Source organism: Notolepis coatsorum, assembly GCF_963971535.1.
Source record: "Notolepis coatsorum genome assembly, chromosome: 5".
NCBI lineage: Eukaryota > Metazoa > Chordata > Actinopteri > Aulopiformes > Paralepididae > Notolepis > Notolepis coatsorum.
In genome coordinates, this window is record NC_140169.1 from 64,674,177 (window position 1) to 64,701,114 (window position 26,938).

At 41.6% G+C, this 26,938-nt stretch overlaps 1 protein-coding gene across 1 annotated transcript; it reads right to left on the reverse strand.

Annotated features, from left to right (window-relative positions):
* Positions 1 to 10,624: 10,624 nt before the first annotated feature.
* Positions 10,625 to 26,917, reverse strand: LOC311228226 (uracil-DNA glycosylase-like; the record flags this gene model as incomplete). Its single annotated transcript, XM_084314135.1, is given in 7 exon segments — positions 10,625 to 10,632; positions 10,869 to 10,941; positions 10,945 to 10,957; positions 11,641 to 11,738; positions 25,230 to 25,325; positions 25,415 to 25,540; positions 26,867 to 26,917. Coding segments are annotated over 7 exon segments (465 nt in total).
* Between the last annotated feature and the right edge of the window lie 21 nt (positions 26,918 to 26,938).

The following is a 26,938-nucleotide window of genomic DNA, read 5'->3' on the forward strand; positions in this document are numbered from 1 at the left end:
CTCTTTGAAACAAATAACCTTTATTGTCTCTCTCTAGACCACAGATTGTAGAGGACATGTCTTGCCTTTGTTTTACTCATTTAGGTGACTAAACTGTCAGAGCGTTTGTTTGTCGTATTTTCTTTTTATTAGCGATTTGAATTCATATTTCATCAATCGAGCCTCACGCTAGTGTTGCAGACTCTCTCTCAGCTCAATTGGGAAAATACCGCCCCCTATCGTCTCTCCCTGTGTAACTGCACCCCATTGGTTTAGAGTGGGGGCAGCCTCCTCATGTTACTTCTCCGGCGAGGCATCTGAAGAGACCCAAGTTGATTGCCGAGCCGGAAAACGCGTGGAATACATATTTACAGTACCCAACGCTGAATCAATAAACACGATCGATATTTGGAATGGCGATCAGGAATTGGAATAATCTTTTTGGATAACATCTGATCTGAGGTAAGCAATTTATTTTACCAGTCTTGGGGTAATCGGATCTGTTTTGACCTATATATCAGCGTGTGACGCAACACGTGTTGTGCGTGTGCTAACTTCGCTAACGTTATCCGCCTCAGTAACATTAGCTGCCTCGCCGGATTCCTCTTTCTCCTCGTCTCTCTTTTGCTCAAAATAAAAATGAATGGGCTTCATGGCTGGCTGAATCAGTTGTCTGATTCTGAATGTATAACTTGCCTATGCCGGTAGCGTTTGTTTGCGAAGACGCTCTCTGATTGGCTAGCCCGCGTACAGCGAAGACCCTCTCTGATTGGTTTAGCTCCGAAGGGCTCGGGGATAAAAATGTCAGAATTGTACATATTTATTCTCTGCTTCGAAGTGGTTATGCTTTGGCCCTCTTTCGAAGTGGGTTATGCTTAGAGTTGGGTTAGGGCTAACTCTAAGCATAACCCACTTTGAAAGAGGGCCAAAGCATAACCACTTCGAAGCAGAGAATATTATGTACAAGGCGGAAGAGACCCTTCGGAGCTAAACCAATCAGAGAGGGTCTTCGCTGTACGCGGGCTAGCCAATCAGAGCGTCTTCGCAAACAAAGGCTACGGAAAAAATCACGCATGCTGTTACCGTGCCTTTCTGTTCCAGTGTACTGTGTTCTCATTTCCTTTCACTCGCATGAAACCACCCGCGTCACCGCAGGAAACTCTACTGTGATTGGACGTTTATGTGCCTTGTGGAATGTGGGACTTGTAGTTTCTGAACTATTAACAGCGGAGCGTTTGTAATCTTGATTGATTGATTGATTGAAAAGTTTATTAACAGATTGCAGAATGGGTACAGTACAGTACAGCTCAATACATACAATTGTTAAGGGGATGCAGACCAGAGAAAGACTTTCGTCTTGTTTACATCAGGGTCCCCCATTTTCAATTCATCATAACATATATGACATACATGACATACAGATAGACAGTACTGCTACATCTATACATTTATGACATATCAGATTTGCAAATACAGTACTGTTTGTGATACAAAAGTGTCCAGAAAAGGAGTGTATATACATTTGGCGTAGAAACTGTACATTGGAGGAGGTTGGATGGGTGGGGTGGGGTTGGGTGGGTTGGGTGAGGGCTGTACATTGGAGGTGGGGGGGGGGGGGGGGGGGGTTGGGTAGGGGACACACACACATTTTACACTGTGCATTGGAATACTGACAAAGCCTTACTTGGTAATTTACTGTACAACTAGGTTAGGACATTTTTAGGGGCCAGTTTCGAATTGCAGTCTCACGTAGGTGTTTTTTGAGAGTGTTTTTGAAAGTGGGTAGTGATTCACATTCCTTTACAGCTTTAGGTAGGGTGTTCCACATTGATGTGGCATAATTGCGAAACGTGTTTAGTCCCTTGTTTGAGCCGAATCTGGGTTTTACATGATTTGTGGAGCTCCCTCTGGTGTTGTGATCGTGGTATTCACTGACCTTTGGGAAGTATTTTGACATGTACATGGGTACCTTGGTCGCGTAGTGTATCTTGTAGACCAGGCCCATTGCAAGTTGCTGTACTCTGTCGTCTACTCTAAGCCATCCTAGGTTGTCAAAGTGGGCAGGGGTGAGGTGGGTTCTAGGAGTCAGGTCAAGTAGTAGTCTGACTAGCTTGTTTTGAGATGTTTGTAATTTGTTTTTTAGTGCCTTTGAGGTGCTTTGGTACCATGAGGTGCAAGCATAGTCATAGTACCCTTGAATGAGTGCTCCTGCTAGAGTCTTCAGGGTATTCTTGTTTACCAGAGAGGAGATCCGGTACAAGAAACGCGTTCGTTGGTTGACTTTTTTTATTACATTGGATGCCATTTTGTCACAGGAAAGATTAGCCTCTAGGATGGAACCCAGGTAGGTAATTTCATCTTTCCTTGTGATAATATTGTCACCCACTGTAACCGAGAAGCCGTCGGTCTTGCTGAGTTTGTTATTTGAACGGAAGAGAATGGACTCTGTTTTGCCCATGTGTAATGATAGTTTGTTGTCGGCGAGCCATATGTAGATTTTGCCTAGTTCCGAGCTGAGGGCTTTTTCAACCTGTAACTTGTTCTTGTCAGAGACCAGCAGGGCTGAGTCGTCCGCAAACAGGAACAAGTTGCAGTCACAAGCTGACGACATGTCATTTGCATAAATTAGGAATAGTAGCGGTCCTAGTATGCTTCCTTGTGGAACACCACAGCTCACTGTGAGGGGGGGGGATAGGGTACCGTTTACTTCCACCATCTGTTCCCTCCCCTCCAGGTAGGATTGTATCCAGCTCACTGATAAACTATTGAAGTATCTTTCTTTTCTTCATTTATCTCTCTAAGTTCATTGATCGTATAGTTTTCTATATCACCCTTCTCTTGCATTGGTTAGGTAGTTCTCAGATGTTCGGTTCAAGTAAGGAGAGACTGCTGACAAAGTGGTCAAAATACAACTGCGGTGTTTATTAATACCACAGCTCAGGAATTAAAACAAGTACATCGTCTCTTTGGTTCAATCTAATTGTCTCTTTGATGTGGCAGTTTTGTCCATGATCTGATCAGCTAGGGCCGATCAGAGCCGTTTCTCCGGTGGTGGTGTTGTTGTCTCTCGGGTTTCCCATGACAACACCGAGTCCTCTCTTAGTGGTTCGCTGGTCTGGTTGTCAAGACAACCTGGTCTCCGTGAGTATCGGTGCTCAGCAGAGAGCGCTCGTTTTTCGTATCGGCGGAGTCTGCTATGAACCTCGGCTCGGTCATCTGGTCTCAATGGCTCTCTGTGTTGCTCGGCTCTCGAGTTCTGTGTGGCTCGCCTCTCAGGGGTCCGTCCCCTGTGTGTGTCCGGGTCTGTGTCAGCGCTTCCCCAGGTCCCTTCTGGGTGTGAGTTCCTTCAGTGTGTCGCCATCAGCCCTTTTTATCAGAGAGAGAGAGAGAGAGAGAGAGAGAGAGAGAGGAGGGGGGGAGAGGAAGCGAGTCCCTGCCTGCCTTATTTTGGTCACATTCCAGCAGAAACTTCTCAGCTGGTGTCCTGTGACCACATGTTTCGCTGACACAACCGTTTGGGTCCTGTGACCACGGTTTCACAGTTTGAATCTTGCTGACACTTCACTTGATGAGAGGATTAGTTTTTCCCTGAGTAACATCCTCATGCTTGTGACTAAAATGTTTACATAGTCTAGATAAGAAACAGACTACTTTTTCAGACAGTGCCCAGACAACAAACCATATGCCTATTGGGTTCATTATTTTATATTTAGCATTAGCATTTCACCACATGTTATTTGATTTCCATCTCGTAGGACGATTTACTAGTCTCCATGAAACACCACATTTAGCAAATGGTCTAACCCTTCATCTCTGATATTTACCAATTAACTGCATTTCTTATTGTTTCTTCCGTTTTCTGATTTGCTAAACCTTGATGCATTTTGAACACTTGGCCTCACTTGAGTGCTGCTGACTCATCTATCTGAGAGGCTCTTTTTACAGTCCGATTCACTCTGTCCCCTGACCACTCTGCCATGTCGTAACTTGAAAGTCCTTACTTAGGGTAGGGGTCAGTTTTATTGTCTTAAGGTCAGCCATCTGTTTCTGGGGAGTCAACCGCCTCTACCCTCTCAAGCCTAGGGTCTCAGAAATAACTTCACATGGTGTACTCTAAATGGCCCTTCTATCAATCAGCATTTGTCTTTCTAATCATTTTCCTTGTACATTTCACTTGCATTTATTCATGTTTTCATTTAGAAATATACGACACTATCAAAACCAATTGCTTTTAGCTTGTCAATCAGAATGGTGTGATTGACAGTGTCGAAGGCCTTTTGTAGGTCCAGCATGACCATGCCGCAGTATTTGCCCGCGTCCACCTCTTGTTTGATGTGGTCGTTCAAGTAGAGAAGGCATGTGTCAGTGGAGTGGGATGTTCTGAAGCCAGATTGGAATTCGTAGATTAGATTTTTTTCCGCGAGGTACTTTTCGATCTGTTCGTATACTATTTTTTCCATGACTTTCGAGATGGATGTAAGGATAGAAACAGGGCGGTAGTTACCCGGGTCTAATTTGCTGCCCTTTTTGTGCAGGGGTGTTACTCTCGCAATTTTGAAGTCCTTGGGGACGTGTCCCTGTTTTATGGAGAGGTTTATTATGTGTGTGATGACTGGGGTGATGGCTGCTGCTGAGTCTCTGAGGAATTTGGAGGGGATGTTGTCATGGCCAGTGGCCTTGTTTGGTTGGAGGGCGCTCAGTTTTTTGAGTACCTCATCTGTAGTTACCATTTCCAGTTTGAAGTCGTCTTTGTGGACGCCTAGGTTCTTGTAGTATGCTACTATGTGTTCTACCCCATACTGCCCTGAGTGGGAGGGTAGTTTGTTTACCAGTGTTGTGGCTATGTTTGTGAAGAAAGTGTTTAAGTAATTGGCCAAATCCAGCTTGTCTGTGATGAGCGTGTTGTCCGTCTTTATGTTTATGTTTGAGAACCTGGTTTTACGTTTTTTACTGCAGCCTAGTTGATTGTTGAGTAATTTCCAAAGTTCACATGGTTTATTTTTGTTTTCCTCGGTTTTGTCATTGATGAATTTTTTTTTAGCAGTTTTGATCATGGAGTTTACGTCATTTCTTAGTCTGTTTCTTTCTAGTTTGAGTTCAGTCACGTGGTCTTGGAGTTCACTGCTCGTGCTTTCTGTAAGCTTTGACTGGCTTTTACGAAACTCAGAGCATTTTTTGTCTCTGGCTTTCATAGCGGTCAGTATTTCAGTGTGCATCCATGGCTCAGCGCAATTTTTTACCCTGGTGGTTCTTAGGGGGGCCATGTTGTTTAGTATTGATGAAAATTTGGTTTTGAAGCCAAGCCAAGTTTCTTCAACCACTGTACCATTGAGTTCATCTGACCAGTCCAGACTCTCCAGTTCAAGGTTAAAGGCCTCGCTAGAGTAGGTTTTGAGGTCTCTAGATGTGACTGTTTTGTGACAGCCAGCCTTTAGTTTTAGCTTTTTGCGGGTACAGAATATCATATAATGATCACTTAACCCACATGCTATAACCCCTTTATTGGAGATCTTGGACTTGTCAGAGGTCAGTATGAGGTCAATGGTAGTCTGAGTTGATTCACATATCCTTGTGGGTTGGGTGATTAGTTGGCTGAGGCCGTGCAGATCACAAAACCTATTGAAGGATTTGAAGACGGGTGCATCTTTTTGTTGCATATCCGTGTTCCAATCCCCAATAAGAATTTTTTCCACATCCTCAGCTCCAGCTAAGCACACATCCAGAGTATCATAAAAGCCAGTTTGATCTGGCGGTCTGTATATTGTGCCGACTAGAACAGATTTTGCCCTTTCAAATAAAATTTCCACCCATACGGTTTCAATTGTCTCATGATGAAGGTCAGTACGGGTAATGAATTTGGTGTCCTTATGTATGTACATACAAACACCACCTCCATACTGGTTTCTGTCTTTACGGACTATAGTATAGTTCTCTAACTCTATTTCAGGGTCTGTTACAGATGGATCAAGTTTAGTTTCAGTAAAGCATATTAAGTCTACCTTACCGCTCATAAACAGGTTTCTTATTTCATCCAGCTTATGCTTAATGCTGTTTACATTAAGGTGAAAAATGTGTAGTCCGTTTTTATTTGCTGTGGTATTGATGTCTTCAAGTTCCAGGTAATTGTCTTCGTCTGTGTCTGGTGCTGCTGTGGGGGAGGGTGGGAGGGGCTTTGTTGTTGTCTCCGTGAGGTCTGTGTGTTGGTGTGTGGGGAGGGGGGAGTAAATGATTTTTCCGGTTCGCACACACATATTCTTAATTAACCTGCCTATTCAAATAAAGGTTTGATGATGATGATGATATTATTAGGGGCAAATACGAGTGAAATGCTCGCACTGTAGAGCATATATATAATTATATATATAATTAGTAAACTGTCTGGGGCTTTTCTTGTCCCCCTTAGCTGATTTTCGAGGGCATTTGGTAAATTTTCGAGGGCATTTTGCCCCAAGCCCCCGTTAATTTCTAACCCTGAATTATAATATTATTATGTAAACAAAATAAATTACCTTTATGATGAACACACCAGCCTGTCCCCTCTCTCTCGCTCTCTCTGTGCGCGAGGACAAATTGGTGCTAGATTGAGAACGGGCGTCTTTCAGAGCGAGATCAAATGAATGAAAGTTTACTGTATATAGAACGGACATTCATACACAGCAACGCGCCTCCATGCAAGGTGTGATGAACATGGAACAATATCTTTTCCTTGACATGAAACTAGTAAACAAACCATTGGGGACCAGCATGATGCTTCAGTCTCTATTAATTATTCAATATCTAGAAGTTTTACCTTGAGGTTAAAAAGGTATTTCCAAACAGGGTTTTTTAGATTGCCGCTCGTATGGTTCTGAACTCTCTGCCATTGCGGCATGTTGTTGTTGTTGTAGGGAGGTGTAGTGGTTACGTCATTGTTGTTTCCGGGCCGGCCACCTCGCTTGAAATGGCAATGTATTTGCAATGGACACATTTATAAATCGTCTTGTTTAAAACAAATAAAGCATGAACATTGGCATGGTGTACCTTTCTCTGTGTATTCATCCACAATCTATAACTCAACATGAAACAATCGTAAAATAATTACGTATATTTTTATTTCAACCAAAAATGCTTAAACAATAATGTTAGTGATAGAAGGGAACTCATTTTGTGCTAAAATGGAAAGCTTGCCAATGTTCACGAGGCAGAATTATTACAATAGCCGATAATACATTTCCCCAAAGTGACGTCACACTACACTTCCCTATTGGCACGTTCTTCAGCGCCGCTAAAAGTGACCCCGTGTGTCTCCCGTCCGTCATGCAGCGCATTCAGGTCCACGCGAGGAGTTGAGAGGAAGACAGCCGGGCTGGTTCCCCCCCCCCACATTCGAATACATTTTCACAATCGAAATTAATGTATGTTTTTTCTTTATATTTTTTTTACAAGTCGATTATTAATTTGCCTATATAATATTTGTCGACAGCCCTAGTGTGAGAAACTCAACCCATGTTAGTTACTCTTGCCTCCAGCTCCACCATCCTACCCGACCACATATCCAGGCCGTCTTACACGGAGGCCAGGCGTTGGATGGTCTGTGACCGCCAGTTGGAAGCCGTCGAGTCTAGACTCGAGCGAGGCAGTAAACGGTCTGAACTCCGTGGTGAAGGCCTGTTTGAGTTCCTCCATTAGTTCAGCCATGGTAGCCCCATCCACGGGGCCGGTCCGGTCCCGCTTCTCAAGACTCGCGCAGCCATCACGCTCGTTATTCTTTTTTCTTTTGGGTCGAATAATACAGGCAGAGATACGGATGTTGTATATTAGTGGTTCAATTATCTTAAAATAAAAAAAAATTGGCTTTTTAAAGTAAAATAAAAGATCGGGAGTGGCAGCGTGGCTCAGAGACGTTCACCCCATTCTCGACCCGGAACCGGAACCTGGGGAGGCTTTTAATCGTCAAGGTAAGAGGATTTTAATTCATGGTATCCATAAACTTCAATCGGTTCAGATCCTTTGAATGAATGAGAATGTAAACAAACTGAGAAATCACTGACTGCGCTCAGAGAGGAGTCGTTCGGCAAAAAAAAAATCCGAGTATATCTGCTTAGAAAACTCGAATTCAATAATTTTTTATTTCTCCACGTGGTAAATACACAGGTCACAACATGTTTACAGGAACGTTTTGGAGTTGTATTTGGAGTGTATTTGGTAACTGTAGGGCACTGTAGGGAACGTCAGGCTCTAAAACCCCCCCACTTCCAGTGATGAAGCTAAGCTACACTAACGGAGCGACTGTTCCCTAAGCTAAATGCACACACAGAGACAAAAAAGGTATGTATCTTCTTGTCTAACTCCAGGGAAGATGTTAAATAAGCTAATTTCCCAAAATGTTGGAGTTTACCTTTAAGCAGAGAAGGTGTTGATATGGAAGGAACAGTCTATTCTTATTTCTGACCCGATATTATGGCAAGTGTCAACATTTTAGTTAGCTAGACTAGATTCAGGTATCCTGATGGCGTCTCTCGTCTCTCTTTTCTACACTCAAAGCGCTCCCCACAATGTAGGGTGGAAAATGCCTCCTTCACCACCACTGGTAGCACCCAACCTTGGGCTACGCAGGCTCAATGGCTGCCATACACTGGCACCAGGCACACATCACACTACACCAGTGCTTCTCAAACTTTTTCTGTCAGGCCCCCCTTTGGCGGACCAAAATATTTTGGGCCCCCCCCCCCCTCGCCCCAACAAAATAGTCATGAAATGGGCGATGTTTAAATTTATTGAAATAACACCAATATCGTGACCTTTCAAATTGGCCCTATATTTTGTTTTCAGAGCCGTCATGGATGAAAAGCCAGCTTCACACAGATACTGTATGTTTCAAGTTTCAAGTTTCTTTAATAGTTGTCATACAGAAGTACAGAATACTTTTGTACAAAATGCTTCTTACTGTTGCGCTCCAGAGACTGTGCAAGACAAGATAAGTATGAAATAAAATAACATAGTAAAATTAGAAGTAAAAAAAATTAGGTCACAGTGTTCAGTTTAGACATATGTACAATGTTCGATGCAGAATAGACGTAGTTACCATACAATATACAATACTGTGCAGTGTACTAATATACAATACTATATAGTGCAAGGCAGAAATGGAGAAATGGGACGAGGTGCAATTTAGGTACAATTCACAGTAGGTGTACGAGTTGTAGTGCAAATCCTTTATCAATAAATATAAAGTGTAAGTGTGTTTGTGTGATCTAAAGTGTGGAGAGTGGGTGCTGCAGTGTGTTGTTTGTTTGAGTGAGTGTGTGCGTGTGGGTGTGTGTGCTGTGTGCATTTGATGGTTGTTGCATAGTGATTATTGTTCGTTTAGCGATTATTGTTCGTTTAGCAGCCTGATGGCCTGGGGATAGAAGCTTCTTCTGAGTCTTTCTGTGCTCGCCTTAAGACTCCGGTATCGCTTGCCTGACCGCAGCAGTTCAAAGAGGCAGTTGTTCGGGTGGCTCGAGTCCTTAATAATTCTCTTAGCCTTCCCCTTGCACCGCTTGTTGTAAATGTTTTGGAGGGTGGGAAGCCCCCCTCCAATTGTGCGTTCGGCTGAACGTGTCACTCTTTGTAGTCTGCTACGGTCTTGTGCAGTGCTATTCCCAAACCAGGAGGTGATGTTGCCGGCCGGTGTGGTGCTGAATGGTATCAACACACTGCTGCATCATGAGATACTTGGTACTCAGCACCACACTCTGAAACGAGCTCTCCAGGTGGATGTATCAGATGAGATTTCAAAGAGTTCTTCCAAGAGTTTGGATGGAGATGTGTCAGGAAGCTTTGTCTCAATGTTGTCTGTAAAGTTTTTTTTTATCCAGAGTAACTTGGTGATCCTTTTCTGTGTTTTATTAAATAATGATTTTCAGATTTTGAGAAATGGTATTTTCATGGAGAACAGTGCAGCTGCAACAGATAGCACTTTAGTGATAATTTTCTGGATTTTTTTTTTTTTTTTTTTTAATAAATCCCAAGGCCCCCCCTGTCATGCCTCTGCGCCCCCCCTGGGGGGCGCGCCCCCCACTTTGAGAAACACTGCACTACACAATGGCTGAACGGCTCAGGAGACAGGGATTGATATCAGCCAATTAAGGGGGGCGGGATGATTAGGTGGCCTTGATGTCAGAGACCTGGGAATTTGGCCAGGAATTTCGGGGGAACCACCTACTCTTTGCGATAGGCGTCCTGGGTTCTTTAATGACCGAATTCAGTCAGGACCTCGGTTTAGCGTCTCATCCGAAAGACAGCACTCGCAGCTGTACGGTGTCCCTGTCACCGTAACAGGGGAATTGTTACTGACTAGTCCAGAGGACACAGTGCTCCCTTCTGGACAACAACACCACTTTCCGACAACAGCCTTGACCAGGGTTCGAACCGGTGATCTTCTGATCATGAGTCCGGAGCTCTACTTATGTAGCCACACTGCTAAGCTTAAAAGCCGCCAGAAAGGGAGATAAGTATGGAGCGGGTGATAACAAATGGTCATATTATGCCAGGGAGAGAAAGTCTTGGCGTCTTCTTTGGTATTTCACCTTGGAGGAGAGAAGGCGTTTTCTTCTTCGGTATTCAGCTCACACAGAGAGAACAACCGAGAGCAACCGAATTGTAACAATTTTGCTGTTTATGCCTATAAACCTGTGTTATAAAGAGAATACTGGGAGCCATATATACATATATTATCTCAAGGGAAGATTTCATTCAAGTGACTTTACTTCAACAACACAACACAACGCAGAGTCTCTCCTGAAGGAAACCAGGATAAGTAACATGAATTAAAAGTAAACCAAATCTAACTAGATCATTATGATGATAGAAGGCAACACACCTCTCCGGACACCAGCGGTCATACTTGCTCAACCCAACTGCGGTACCTTGCTTAGCCCATCCAGTCAGATCTCCATGTCCAGGGTGCTCAAAGCCTTCAATGTCAGAGGCCAGTTCTTTCTACATGTTCACTAAACTGAGAACGAAGAAACGGTGTAAGGGTTCATTCAATACATGAAAAGACATGAATATACAGAACAACATTGTTTATTCAAACTGGCCAATCTATATAACATGCATCATTCAAAAGAAAACCGGTAACAGATTCTCTCATTCTAAATTAATTAATTTCTGTCGGAGAGCAACGTATTTATGCAATCAACGTGGATGTGGCTTTAGGCATTCTTGTTTTTAAGAGAGGAAAGAAACAGAGCAAGTCAGTACTCGGGGTGACATGTAGCTTGTGTGATCAGTACTCAGGGTGACATGTAGCTTGTGTGATCAGTACTCAGGGTGACATGTAGCTTGTGTGATCAGTACTCAGGGTGACATGTAGCTTGTGTGATCAGTACTCAGGGTGACATGTAGCTTGTGTGATCAGTACTCAAGGTGACATGTAGCTTGTGTGATCAGTACTCAGGGTGACATGTAGCTTGTGTGATCAGTACTCAGGGTGACATGTAGCTTGTGTGATCAGTACTCAGGGTGACATGTAGCTTGTGTGATCAGTACTCAGGGTGACATGTAGCTTGTGTGATCAGTACTCAGGGTGACATGTAGCTTGTGTGATCAGTACTCAGGGTGACATGTAGCTTGTGTGATCAGTACTCAGGGTGACATGTAGCTTGTGTGATCAGTACTCAGGGTGACATGGTGTACCTGGGAGGAGGTGGAACCGGTCTTTGCACGCTAAAGCACAATCCATGAGCCTGGTTGGGACCATGATATGGATCCTGGCCGAGAATCACCACTTTGACCTGGGGTTAGAGAAAAAGACAGTTCTCATCAGTGAATCTATGGCAATGACAACCCAACCCAACTGACCTTATAATTACTATTTTGAAGCCTACAGGTTACTTGCTCAACCCAACTGCTCCTTATAGCTTTGACAGACAGAGGGTGAGTGAACAGGGACACAATTTATTTGTTGAATTGATGGAAGATGATTAAAAGTTACACCCATAAAGTGATCTTTAGAGTCGGGCGTGGCAGTAGCCTAAAGTTTTGAGAAGCTAGCTTGTAAATGTAAGGTTGTGAGATTGAACCCAGACAGGCTAGGTACATTTTGGCAGGAAAATAGCATTCTCTCCTTCCTACGTAAAATAGAGCAGTATTGCATCTATATGGTGCCAACCATGTCTGCCATAGTGCCCTTGATTAACCTTGTGCATCCCTAGCAATGGTGGAGCTCACTGGGCTTAAGAGATGAAATGATACATCATGTTTAAAGCCATATCATTTTAACTGTTTACTATTTAAAAAAAAAAAATCTACCCATGATTAACAGTAATAGCATAATCTCAATATATCTCTCAACAGATTACTCATATTTATGAATTATAACCACTCAAACCTGTGTTTGTTTGATACAACGTGTTTTTTCATCGAAAAAACGGATAAATGTTGTTTTTTACCATATTTCTCATATTTCTTTTTGATAAATTACATTTAGAAGTATCTCGACAAAATACCTCTGAATACGAATAAAAAAATATATTAAAGATTCGATGACTAGTTCGGCCAGAAACGGCGTTGAGGCGAAACGTTACAACGTTTTTTCTCATCGAAAAAAACGGATGAATGTTGTTTTTTACCATATTTCTCATATTTCTTTTTGATAAATTACATTTAGAAATATCTCGACGAAATACCTTTGAATACGAATCAAAAAAATATTAAAGATTCGATGACTAGTTCGGCCAGAAACGGCGTTGAGGCGAAACGTTACAACGTTTTTTCTCATCGAAAAAAACAGATGAATGTTGTTTTTTACCATATTTCTCATTTTTTTTTTTTTAAATCTTTTTATTTTTCATGAGGTTTCACATTCAATCGACAGATCTACAGAATGTTCAGTGTCACTCTCATGAACAATTTTTAACAATTTTCCTTGTGCTCCCCACTCAATCCATTCTCCCATCTCTCACTCACACTCACACACACTGGGACATACACACACGTACACGCGCACACACGCGCATACAGGCATACACACACACACACACACGTACACACATACACTTGCCCACATACAGGCACACATACACACAAATAAACAATTAGACAACAAAAACAAAAAATAATAATAATAATAATAAAAATAAAGTAAAATAAAATAAAATAAAGGGACAGTAGGTAAATCATAAGTAAATAAGTAATAAGGAATAAAAGTGCAAATGTTGGTATTGTAAACAGTGACATTTTATAGCACCCAGTTGCTCACACCCGCTTATCGATGGCCACTCCGACAGAGAAGGGTCCGGGCGTGAATATTAAAGGCAACCAACTTGTGTTCGGCTTTTCTCTGATTGGCCGCGCCCCCCCGCCCCCATGCGCAGGCAAGCGCAGTCGTCCCACGTCCCAAATGAAATCCAAGGAGCGCGCGCGAGCGGCAGCGTGGTTATTATGTTTCGCGTTTTTAACAACCAACTACCAGATTCACTCGTGTATAAACAAAGCCCATACAGTTATGAAATGCGCTGAACTAGAAAGCGTAATGTTATTATGTTTCGCGTTCCATTGATTAACGCCATTACCTGCTGTGCTGTAGGAAGCAGAGGTACAGTAAGTTACAGTAGGTGTAGGTTACATGTTTAATCAAAGCCCATACAATTTTTTAGATGAATGATTGTGGATATAATATAGAAAACACATCATTATGATATTGTCAGAGGGAGAGGCATGACTTCGCGACAGCCATATTAGACACTCACTGTACATCAGTGTGGAACTGTAACGTTATATGTTATTTCGCCCGTGGAGGCTGCTGAGCCTGAAGCGCCAGCGGGGCGACGCGGTGGTTTATACCCGGCTTTCGTGCGCCGCCGCCGGCTTGATACAGCTTCAGCAGCGGCGGTGCTCTGTTGTAGGAAGCCCGTCAATGACAGCGGCGCGCTCTCATATTTTGCGAATGCATAAACTATATCTTAAATTATGGCTATGTGTCTAATATGGCTGTCGCTTATCAATGACTTCGCGACAGCCATATTAGACACATCGCCATAATTTAAGATATAGTTTATGCATTCGCAAATATGAGAGCTCTGTCATTGAAGTGGGTGGTGGCAGCATTACTAACAGTAGCGATTTTTATTGTTTTGTCATGACCAAACATAATCCCAACATAGATAGGAGGTGTACTGTATGTCAAATGTCGGTCATGTGGTGGAAGAGTTTAGTACAGTCACACAACAGAACACCGCTGTAGACTACCTGTAGTACAGTCACACAACAGAACACTGCTGGTTCGACCAGCGCTTCTGCCGCGCCGCAAGGGCGTGTACTAGTGGATTGATTGATTGGCCGTGTGGCCAATCAGAGAAACGCTGAACGAAAAGCTGAACACAAGTTGGTTGCCTTTAATATTCACGCGTCCGGGCCGCTGCGTGTTCAGCTCCCTTTCCCAGACCCGACCCTGTGGGGGCAGGGTTTGACAGCCATGTGCAGGCAACCAGGCACTTATACGCAGACAAAGAATGAATGAATGAATGAATGAATGAATGAATGAATGAATTAATTAATGAATGAATGAATGAATGAATGAATGAATGAATGAATGAATGAATGAATGAATGAAATGAATGAATGAATGAATGAATGAATGAATGAATGAATGAATGAATGAAAACTTTATTAACAGATTGCAGAATGGGTACAGTACAGTACAGCTCAATACATACAATTGTTAAGGGGATGCAGACCAGAGAAAGACTTTCGTCTTGTTTACATCAGGGTCCCCCATTTTCAATTCATCGTAACATATATGACATACATGACATACAGATAGACAGTACTGCTACATCTATACATTTATGACATACCAGATTTGCAATTACAGTACTGTTTGTGATACAAAAAGAGTCCAGAAAGAAAAGAGTATATACATTAGGCGTAGAAACTGTACATTGGATTGGGTAGGTGGGGGTGGGGGGGGACTGTACATTGGAGGTGGGTGGGGGGGGGGGGGGGGGGGTGGGGTAGGAGTGGGGGGGGGGTTGGGTAGGAGTGGGGGGGGGGGTTGGGTAGGAGGGGTGGGTGGGGGACACTGTACAACTGTACAAACAACACTGTACATTGATAAACAACACTGTACATTGAGCCTCAACAGATCAGCTAATCTAATCTGCTAAAACTCCACGTCTGTTATATTAGATATGACACATTTATAGGACTACATTATGAGTTTCCAGTTGAGTATAGAGTGGATTCCAAAGTTCTTGAAATAAGTGACCCTGGTTGTGGTTTTCAAGCGTTATCTTTTCTAAGGGAAGAAACTGAGATATTTGTTCTATGAACATATTGAATGTTGGTGCGATTTCATTTTTCCATAGAAGAAGTATACATTTCTTTGCAAAATATGTTATGTATGCCAACAGTCTGCATTTCTTTTGGTCTAAGTGGCAGTTTGTTATATTATTTAATAGATAGACACATGGTGATAACTCAAATTCCAACTCCATGACAGATTTAGTAAATACGTGGATCTTGTTCCAGAAATGCTTCAATTTGCTACATTGCCAGAACATACAGTATGCAGAAATGTTCCTTCTTTAATTTGACATCTTGGGCAATTTGGTGAGTTTTCTTTCGAAATTTTGTGCATTTTTACAGGAGTATTTATGAATACATTTGAAATTACTTTCTTTGATCTTATTGCTTGTAAAGGGAAAGAAAGTTCGATCACAGATATCTTGCCAATTGTTTTCTTCAAATTTCGTTGCCAGGTCCGTCTCCCAGCATCTTAATAGAGCTGGGAAGACTGTTTGGCATTCATTAGTTAGAATTTCATATAGTTCACTGATTTTACCTTTAATTGTGGATGAGGTAGTTCGTTTTTCTTCCAATTCTGTCATTTCAAAGCTTAACTTGTTTTCTTTAGTAAGTGAACTTAAAGTGCTTTGAATTTGCATATATTTTAAGAAGTCTGAGTTAGGAATGTTGTATTCTTCTCTTAGTTCCTGAAAATGCTTTTAATTTCCAGTTTTTATGAAAAAGGTCTTTAAGTTGAGTTACCCCCAAGTGTCTCCACTTGTTTACCGTACTTTTCGGACTATAAGCCGCGGCTTTTCCCCCCATTTTTCGACCCTGCGGCTTATATAACGGTGCGGCTTATATGTGACTCGACGTGACCAAACTCGAAAGTGTAAACATCTAAATATTGCTTTTTTGACTGCATTGAAATGTTATTTATCTGTTCCCTTATTTGCTAAACTTAATACAACTTGTAAATGAGTTAATGCTTGTTATTTGTCCGACAGTATTGTGTCCCAATGTTAATTACATATGGTAATTAAACATTAAAACACCTGCGGCTTATAGTCCAGTGCGGCTTATATATGTACACATCATTCAATTTAGCTGCTGCGGCTTATAGTCAGGTGCGGCTTATAGTGCGAAAAGTACGGTATATCAGTTGAATGAAAATATTTCTTTAGGTCAGGGTTTTGATGAATAGGTGAATAAACAGAGATGCATTTAGTTATGCCAAACTTTTTCGAGCAATCTTTCCATGCAGATAGGGTATTCACAACCGTGAAATATTGCTTTATATTTTCTATTTTGTCAAAATTCTTTATAAAAAAAAGAGAGTTTAGAGGTAAAGGATCAACCAGTCCCGCTTCTATCTGTATCCAGTGTGAGTCTGGTCCTCCCAATGACCATGATACTATAGTTCGAAGTTGGGCTGACCAGTAGTAGTGTTGGAGATTGGGAAGACCTAGACCACCCATGAACTCAGGTTTCATAAGAGTCAGTAATTTAATCCTTGGTTTTTTATTGGACCAAATAAATTTTGAGATACGTTTATTCAATATGTTAAAATATGTTATAGATAGGTAGCAGGGTACATTTTGAAAGAGAAAGTTCAATCTCGGAAGGATATTCATCCTGATGACGTTTATCCTTCCTAGAAGGGATAGGGGTAGTTTGTCCCATCTACCTAGATCTGTGTTAATTTCAATTGTAAGAGGAGTGTAATTTTTTTCAAATAAATCATTTAATTGCGGTGTAAAGTGTACTCCCAAGTATTTGAAGCCTCCTGGTGACCATCGAAATGGGTAGGATTTCTGCATTTCTTTTGTTGGTTTCATATGTAGGAGACATGCATTAGATTTATTATAATTTATCTTGTATCCTGAGTACTTTCCAAATTGTTCGATTGTGTTATACAGATGTAATAAGGAGTTTTCTGGTTGCTCAATGTATAGAACAATGTCGTCAGCATATAAAGATATTTTGTGTTCAACCTTATCGATATACACTCCTTTTATGTTAATGTTGTCTCGTACAGATGCAGCCAAAATTTCTATTATTATTGCGAATAATGAGCTTGACATTGGGCACCCCTGTCTTGTTCCTCTCATTAAGAGAAACGGATCAGATGTATTGCCATTAGTAATAACTGCTGCTTTTGGAGTTTGATAAATTGCTTTAATCCACTGGATAAAATGTGACCCTATATTAAGTTTTTGCAACACGTTAAAAAGAAAGTTCCACTCGACTCTGTCAAAAGCCTTCTCTGCATCCAGAGATAGGAGTAGAGAGGGCCTCTGTTTTAGATTCAAATGATTGGTTATATTTAATAACCTTCTGATGTTATCGGTAGCATATCTTCCCTTAACAAATCCAGCCTGATCTGGGTTTACCAATTTCGGCGTGATGGTTTCAAGTCTTTTCGCTAATGCTTTGGTGATAGTCTTATAATCATGATCTAAAAGACTTATAGGTCTGTATGATGAACAGTCTAATGGATCCTTACCACTTTTATGCAGTACTGTGATGTTTGCCAAGCTCATTGTTTGAGGAAGTGCCTTGTTGCGTCCAAAGTTGTTAATCATTCCCATAAAAATGGGTTTCAAGTCATTCCAGTACTCCTTATATAGCTGTGCCGGGAAGCCATCTGGTCCTGGACTTTTGTCTATAGGCATTGAATTAATTGTTGCTAGTATTTCTTGTTCGGTAAAGGGTGCATTAAGACTCTCTTGATCTGATTCTGAGAGCTTTGGCATTTTGATACCTTCTAATAATCTATCCAGTTCCTCCTGTGTGTAATTACTTTGAGATTTGTATAGTATATTGTAATACTCCTGGAATGCCTGATTGATTTCTTTTGGATGATGTGTGATGTTGCCTTTGAACCAAATTGCTTTTATAGTCCTTTCGGCTTGTTCTTTTTTTAGTTGATGGGCTAATAGTTTACTGGGTTTGTTGCCAAATTCATAGTGTTTTTGTCTAACCTGATTCATTTGTTGCATAATTATATTTGTAGTCTTGATATTTAATTTGGCTCTGGCAGTTACTAAATGTTTCCAGTTGTCTTCTGTTGCTGCAACTTTATGGAGGGCTTCGCATCTTTCAATTTCTTTTTCTAGTTCTTTTGTGTGTGCGATTTCTTCCCTTTTACTAAATGATGTGTATGAGATAATATGTCCTCTTAAAGTGGCTTTTGCAGCTTCCCAGATTATGTTTGGGTCCATGCTAGGATCATTGTTTTCATCTATGTAATTTTTAATCCATACCTTCATTTTTGATCTAAATGTTTCATCCCTCAGCAATGAGGTATTGAATCTCCATTGCCTACGAGTGAACTTCTCTCCATCCAGACGAACGGTCAGGTCAATTCTCGCATGGTCTGATAGTGTGATTGGATTGATACAACAGTTTTTTACCATGTGAAGATGTCTTGAGTAGATCAAAAAGTAATCAATCCTAGAATATGAGACATTGGCGTTTGAATAGTAAGTGTAGTCTTTAACCTTTGGATTTAGTTCCCGCCACACATCAACTAGGCCACTTTCTTTGCATAAACCTTTGAGTACTTTTATGGACTTTGGTTTGTTACTTTTAGACTGTGTGGTCTTGTCCATCTTCTGATTCAGTGCACAGTTAAAGTCTCCGCCTATGACCCCAAATCCTTTGCAGTTTTCGTTGAAAAGCAATACCATATCTGACATGAATGCAGGGTCATCTGTGTTAGGAGCGTAGATATTAAGGAAAGTGGTAGATATTCCATTAATAGAACCTGAAATCAAAACATATCGCCCATTTGGGTCAGTGATTTTCTTCTCTAATTTAAATGGCGTGTTTCTATTGATTAGAATAGCAGTTCCCCTACTGTGACTTTTGTATGAAGAAAAATACACTTGTCCCACCCAATCCTTTTGTAGCTTTAAATGTTCAATTTCTGATAAGAATGTTTCTTGCAGGAAGGCTATATGTACCATCTTATCTTTTAGAACAGATACTTTTTTTGCTCTTATAGTGGGATTACCCAAGCCTTTGACATTCCATGAGTTTATTATCAAATCCGACATAATGGTTGCAAAATCTTATTAGTATTACTTATGAGTATGTCAAGTTGTTCTAAAGCATATATTGTCACTGTATGCATTGAGATATTTAGAAAAGAAAATAACAAACAATAAAGAAAAAGACAATAACATACAATTATCCACCCTTGTTGTGGTTCCCAGACCCACAACATTGTGTTGGCTTCACTTTTAGTAGGCCAGAGAAAGAAAACAGTAGAGAAATAAAAACTAAAGAATACTAACGTTTTCATAAATGGTGTGGTGCCCGGAGCTCCTACCCTCATTTATTTTAATCTCCCCCCCCCCCCCCACTTCCATCATAAAAATAGTTCTTCAATTTCATCCATGCTTAATTGTGTAGAATTGAAAGAAGCAGTCATTGCAATAGTATTATAGCTTACAAGTGTTGACGTCTTATCTTAGGGTAAACCCCTTTCAAATGGTACAGTCCGCGTGACGTCACTCTTTGTTGCAGGAAGTATGAGCGCAAACGTGTGCTCATATTTTTTTTTGATAAATTACATTTAGAAATATCTCGACGAAATACCTCTGAATACGAATCAAAAAAAATATTAAAGATTCGATGACTAGTTCGGCCAGAAACGGCTTTGAGGCGAAACGTTACTAAGCGCTTAACTTACCAAAATCTGGTGCGGGCGGTTCCAAGTTGTTCTGCGGCAGAAATATTGGACTCGCCTCGCTGTTGGGAAGAGAACCAGACCTGCTCCGTGCAGGACACTTCCTCGTTGGCGCGCGCCGGCTTTGGGGGGCTTGTGTTTCGGCGTGTGGCGCGCTGTCGACTGCGCGGTCCGGTTCGTCTCTGGTTCTGTCTCAGAAAATCCACTCGCCCCCCCCCCCACCACCCCAAACGATGTCTCCGGCGTTAGCCCGGTACAGCATATCTCACCTCCCTTGAATTGTGGCAAAGTTATCTGTGGAGCGATTACGCCACCATGCGTTTTACATCGGTAACAGCACATCCTGACCTAGACAGGGTCCTTAGCTCGTGGAATATGCAAAGGTTTGGTAGATATATCGAGAATTGAACGAATAAGAGCATATTTAAAAATGGTTAAAAATGCCGTTTTAACATTGGAGCGGACAGAGAGTAGAAAAAGGGACCAGGGGTAAACAAGGCAGTAAATACTGTAACTATTTTTCTAGAGTGTTTCATGTTATAAGCTTTTAAGACAATGAACATATATGTAAAATTAAGATATTTACCCAATTTCATGAAATAATAATAAACACAGACACCGCTGTGCTCACACACACACTCAAAATATTTCAAAAAAGTAGAAAAAGGGACCAGGGGTACACAAGGGTTAAAACAATAGTTTGGATTTTTGGACTTTGAAGTTGTATGAAACGGGTTTCCCATTTCTAACACAAAATCACGGTCCTCCACTTGGCACTATTTTGTTTCTTGAAAAGAACAATGTATTCCTACGCGCTAGAGTTTGCTGCCCGTCTAAAGCTTTGCGGTTCGCTTATACAGCTTTGGATCCACAACACTACTGGCAAGTATTTCACACAATTTAAAGGAACATGGCGACATTTTGGGAAATTAGCTTATCGTCTTCTCCAGAGAGAGACAAGAAGATAGATACCAGTTTCCTCTCTGTGCGTTCAGTAGGCCGCTATCTGGCTCCATGTTAGCCTAGCTTAGCACAATGGATGGAAGCGGACATGACCGGTTAGCCTTCGGGAGAGGTGTTAGTTGGACAATGCATAGGCTACCCATACATGTCCGCTTCCATTCATTGAGAGGCACAGAGAGGAAACTGGTATCTATCTTTTTGTCTCTCTCTTGAGAAGACGGTAAGCTAATTTCCCAAAATGTCGCCATGTTCCTTTAAATTTCCAAAAATCCAAATTATGCTTTTCAGGCACTGAACCAGAAAACTGCTCCAGGTGTGTGTGCATAGTGGGTGAGCCTGCACTCTGACCTACCCTCAATAAATTATTAGGCTATTTTGCCGCTTCCTATGTATGTTGAATTTGAAAATACAGCAATTGCTAAATGCCATGCTGGCGGTACCTTTGCGTTTGTTATTTGTATGGTGTAATGTTATACCCCCTGAAAGGTTTAGGGTGCCCGACCCTCTTGCAGTGGTGGAAAGTAATTAAGTATTTTTACTCTCAAGTACTGTAAAAAGTTGACATCAAAACTCGACGATCTGGATTTTGCAGATGATGTAGCATTATTCTCCTCTACCAAACACCAAATCCAGGAAAAAACGACAAGAATGGAGAGAGAAGCCAGACGAGTGGGACTCAAGATTAACACCGGAAAGACAAAAACCATGAGAATTAATGCAAGAAACCATGACAAAATCAACATCAACGACCAAGAGATTGAGGATGTAGACCAATTCACATACTTGGGAGCCACCGTCTGTAAAGAAGGAGGAGGTATGAAAGACCTAAAGAACAGACTCTCCAAAGCAAGAGGTGCATTCATCAAACTCAAAAAGATCTGGTACTCCAACAGCATCTCAAGAAGAACAAAGCTGAGATTGTACAAAACACTGGTTGTGCCAGTGCTACTGTATGGATGTGAAACATGGAAGATGAACAAGGGAGACAACAAATCAGTCGACGTGTTCCATAACAGATGCCTCAGAAGAATCCTCAGAATCCAGTGGCAAGACCGCATCAGCACAGTAGAGCTACTAGAAAGAGCCGACATGAAGCCGTTGACCAAGGAAGTGAAGTGGCAAAGATGGAAGATGATAGGACACATACTGAGGCAAGACCACAACAACGACTGCAACATATCAATGACTTGGGCACCAGAAGGGAAAAGAAGAAAAGGAAGACCAAAGACTACCTGGAGACGCACAGTAGAGAAAGAAAGAAAAGAGGCAGGGTGGAGCTCATGGCCTGAAGCAAGAACAACGGCAGCTGACCGGGAGAAGTGGAAACGCTCTGTGAAGGCCTTATGTGCCACTAAGCACGAAGTGGATAGATAGGTAACAGGTAACTGTAAAAAGTAAAATTTCGAGTTATGCACTTTATTGAGTATTTTCCTTTTAGGGAACTTTAATCCACTACATTTCAAAGGAAATATTGTACTCCACTATACTAGTTCCTCTGAAGAAAATGTTTTTGCATAGAAAACATGGCAAGGATTATGTACTTTCAAATTTGAGGACTGCCAACGTCAAGAGGACGTAATCAGAGCCGGCATAACCACTTTAACTTAACCTTTAGAGGTCAATGTGCATGTTTGCACCTCATTTGTCTCTCTCAATACAGGAACAATTACAAAATATATATTCTTTGATTGATTGATTGAAAACTTTATTAACAGATTGCAGAATGGGTACAATACAGTACGGCTCAATACACACAATTAATTTTTTTACAATTTTTCTTTATTTTCCCTTTTCAACATGAAACAAGACAACACAATACAGTAACAATACTAATAAACAAGACATCACAGGACAATAACAGTAATAATAATAATAATAATAATAACGACAATGACAAGACCATCAGTTAAATCAGAAAAATGAAAAATAGAATAGTCATGTATAAATTAAATATATAAATGAATAAGAATATATAAAGTAATCTGAATCTGAAACTGTACATTTGAGGGGGTTGGGTGGGTGGGTGGGGGTTTGGACATTTACCGGGGCCAGAATTGCAGCCTCCCGTAGGTGCTCTTTGAGAGTGGTTTTGAAGGTGCGTAGGGATTCACATAATTTTACGGCTGTGGGTAGGGCGTTCCACATTGTTGTGGCATAATTGCAAAACGTGTTTAGTCCCTTGTTTGAGCCGAATCTGTGTTGAACATGATTTGTGGAACTCCCTCTGGTGTTGTGGTCGTGGTATTCACTGATTCACTGACACTGACCTCGGAGCCTACATATCCGAGGACTTGACATGGACCACACACATTGACAGTGTTGTGAAGAAGGCACGACAACGCCTCTACTTCCTCAGGCGCCTAAGGAAGTTCCAAGTCAGTCAGAAGATCCTTAAGAACTTCTACTCATGTACAATAGAGAGCATCTTGACTGGCAACATCACCTCCTGGTTTGGGAATAGCACTGCACAAGACCGAAGCAGACTACAAAGAGTGACACGTTCAGCCGAACGCACAATTGGAGGGGGGCTCCCCACCCTCCAGAACATTTACAACAAGCGTTGCAAGGGCAAGGCTAAGAGAATCATTAAAGACTCCAGTCACCCGAACAACTGCCTCTTTGAACTGCTGCGGTCAGGCAAGCGATACCGGAGTCTCAAGGCGAGCACAGAAAGAGTCAGAAGAAGCTTCTATCCCCAGGCCATCAGACTGCTAAACGAACAATGAACACTACACAACAACAACCACCAAACGCACATAGCACACACATCCACACGCACACACTCACTTTAAACAGACACACTGTAGCACCCACTCCACACACTTTATAGCACACACCCACTTTAAACAAACACACTGTAGCACCCACTCCCCACACTTTATATTTATTGATGAAGGATTGCACTACAACTCGTACACCTTACTGTAAATTGTACCTAAACTGTACCTCATCCCATTTCTGCTTTGCACTATATAGTACTGTACATTAGTACACTGCATAGTATTGTATATTATATGGTAACTCAGAACATTGTACATATGTCTATACCGAACACTGTGACCTCATTTTCTTCTTCTAAATTACATGCTATACTATGTTATTTGATACTATCTTGTCTAGCACAGTCTCTGGAGCGTAACAGTAAGAAGCATTTTGTATGAAAGTATTCTGTACTTCTGTATGACAACTATTAAAGAAACTTGAAACTTGAAACCTTTGGGAAGTATTTCAACATGTACATGGGTATCTAGGTGGTGTAGTGTATCTTGTAGACCAGGCCCATTGCAAGTTGCTGTACTCTGTCATCTACTCTAAGCCATCCTAGGTTGTCAAAGTGGGCAGGGGTGAGGTGGGTTTTAGGAGTAAGGTCAAGCAGTAGTCTGACCAGTTTGTTTTGTGATGTTTGTAATCTTGTTTTTAGCGCCTTTGAGGTGCTTTGGTGAAGGTGAAGGTGAAGGTTTTTATTTAGACACAAAATATATACAGATTATTACTCTATAATACATTTTTGTCAAGGATAGGAACGAAAAAGGCGCAGTGACTTATTTACATCGTTGTCCTTGGATGTCAAGGATGCTAGAAACAGACACATACAACTCATTACAGGAAATTAATCACAATTATTACATTTGCTTAGTAATAATGGCACAACCCTAAATTTATACAAACAAAGCACATTTGTTGTTACAATGTTTCTCTAGCCGAGAGTCCGTGTGTTTCAGGAAGCACCCTCAGGGGTGGGGGTTTGGGTGTTGGGAGGGAGGGCGGAGAGTGGGGGGTGGGGGGGGGGTTAAGCTACAGTTGCTGCTTAAGGATAGGGTATTGGCTTAGGACTTGGGCGAATGAGACAGTCAAAGGTCCCTCCCCTCCAGTCCGTGCACATCGCCAGGTGTACACGTGGTAGGGAGGATTGGGTGAGGATCGGGGGGGGGGGGGGGGGGGGGCTGCCATCCATCTTATCTTCAGACAGTTTGATTCTGTCCCGTCCTTGGCTGTGTTGAGTACGGACGTCACAAACCAGTTCTTATCTTGACTTATCCTTATTCTTGGTACCATGAGGTGCAAGCATAGTCGTAGTATCCTTGAATGAGTGCTCCTGTTAGAGTCTTCAGGGTATTCTTGTTCCAGAGAAGAGATACCAGAGAAGAGATCCGGTACAAGAATCTTGTTCGTTGGCTGACTTTTTTTTTATTACATTACTTTTACATTTAGACCACACACATTTAGACCACACACAAACAGAAAAATAGGGTCCAGGTTTAAAAATACAGAAGTTATCCTTTAAGTAAAGGTGTACTTCTTCCACCACTGCGCGCTAGGATAGCATTGTTCAACTTACATCTTGGATGTCACACATCTGTGTCCAGGTGAACACATGTTCAGCAGGTGGGTAGACAGTTTGGCGTTTCCTTTCTTCAGAAACAAAGGATACCAACTGTGACACAGAGAAGAAGCAGTTTAAGTTTTTTTTTGTTCTTTTTAAGACTAACAATGAATGTACAATGTGATGGTTCTATTTCTTGCCTGTTCAAAATAAGGCTTTCCAAACTCAGTGGACAGTCCCCTTCTCCAGCTTTCACCAAACCCGTCTGGTGCTCGACTGGAGAGTCTCTCCTGAGCGGCTTTCTTGTTTTGGGTAATTCGGTCTAGCTGCTCGGGTGGCGTGAATAATTTACCCAAGGCAGTTGTCCTTCCGCGTTCGGTTTGCGCGCCCTGATTGGCCTCTCAGCGCCCAATCGCGTTAGCCCTACTATCGCCGCACTACTCGCTCAATATACTACTATCACTCAACTCGCTACCGCCGTGCATCAGCTTTCAGTTCCACAGCCCAAGTCCTCGCCCATTTCCTCGTATTGTTTTCATCTCCGCCGTGCATCATATACTAAAACTAACTATCATTCAACTCACTATCACTCAACTCGCTACCGCTGTGCATCATATACTAAAACTAACTGTCACTCAACTCACTATCACTCAACTCGCTACTGATGTGATGCCGATTGATGTGAATAGCGCGTTACGTTAATATAGAGAGATGAAAACAATACGTTATTTATATTGATGTGATGCCGATTGATATGAATAGCGCGTTACGTTAATATAGAGAGATGAAAACAATACGTTATTTATATTGATGTGATGTCGATTGATATGAATAGCGTGTTACGTTAATATAGAGAGATGAAAACAATACGAGGAAATGGGCGAGGACTTGGGCTGTGGAACTGAAAGCTGATGCACGGCGGTAGCGAGTTGAGTGATAGTAGTATATTGAGCGAGTAGTTAGGCGATAGTAGCGTTAACGCGATTGGGCGCTGAGAGGCCAATCAGGGCGCGCAAACCGAACGCGGAAGGACAACTGCCTTGGGTAAAGTATTCACGCGTCCGGCGTGACGTTCGATATAAACACTGATCAGCTGTAGCTTCACAGAGTACATAGCGAGGACTTGTGGTCGTTTCCAGTACGTTACTCTTCAGAGATATAAAACACCTTTTGTAAATCTAAAGAACAAACAAAAAAGGTAAGCCAATTTACATGATGTCTAATTAATTAGTGTTGACTGTCCAGACGGAGGGAATACTTTACTTTATAAAGTATATATTTATTACCACGACACATGGCTTAATTAGCACAGGCTCTACCGAGAGTGCACCTTAAACAGCTACAGTGGCTGCTATGATAGCATTTTGAAAAGTTAGCATTTTGTATTTCGTTGTATATTGTATATTTTGTATAGTGTTTGGGCTTTATTCTGTTTACTGTATGAAGCACACTCTCAGGGGGCTCATACAGAATCAAGCAGTTCACTGTAATGCACATTATATGTGACAAATAAAACAAACTTGTACTCACTGCTAGCACATAACAGAGGATCTGTTGACTGTTGAATTGAGTAGATATATATTTTTAAATGTTACTCTTAATCATTTTACAGGTATGGATATAAAAATCACTATGTTTGATGGAGCGTGTACCTCCCTGAGGGTGCAGCCAGACACAACAGTAAGCTCACTGAAAACCCTCATCAGCGGGCACTTTGAAGTCCA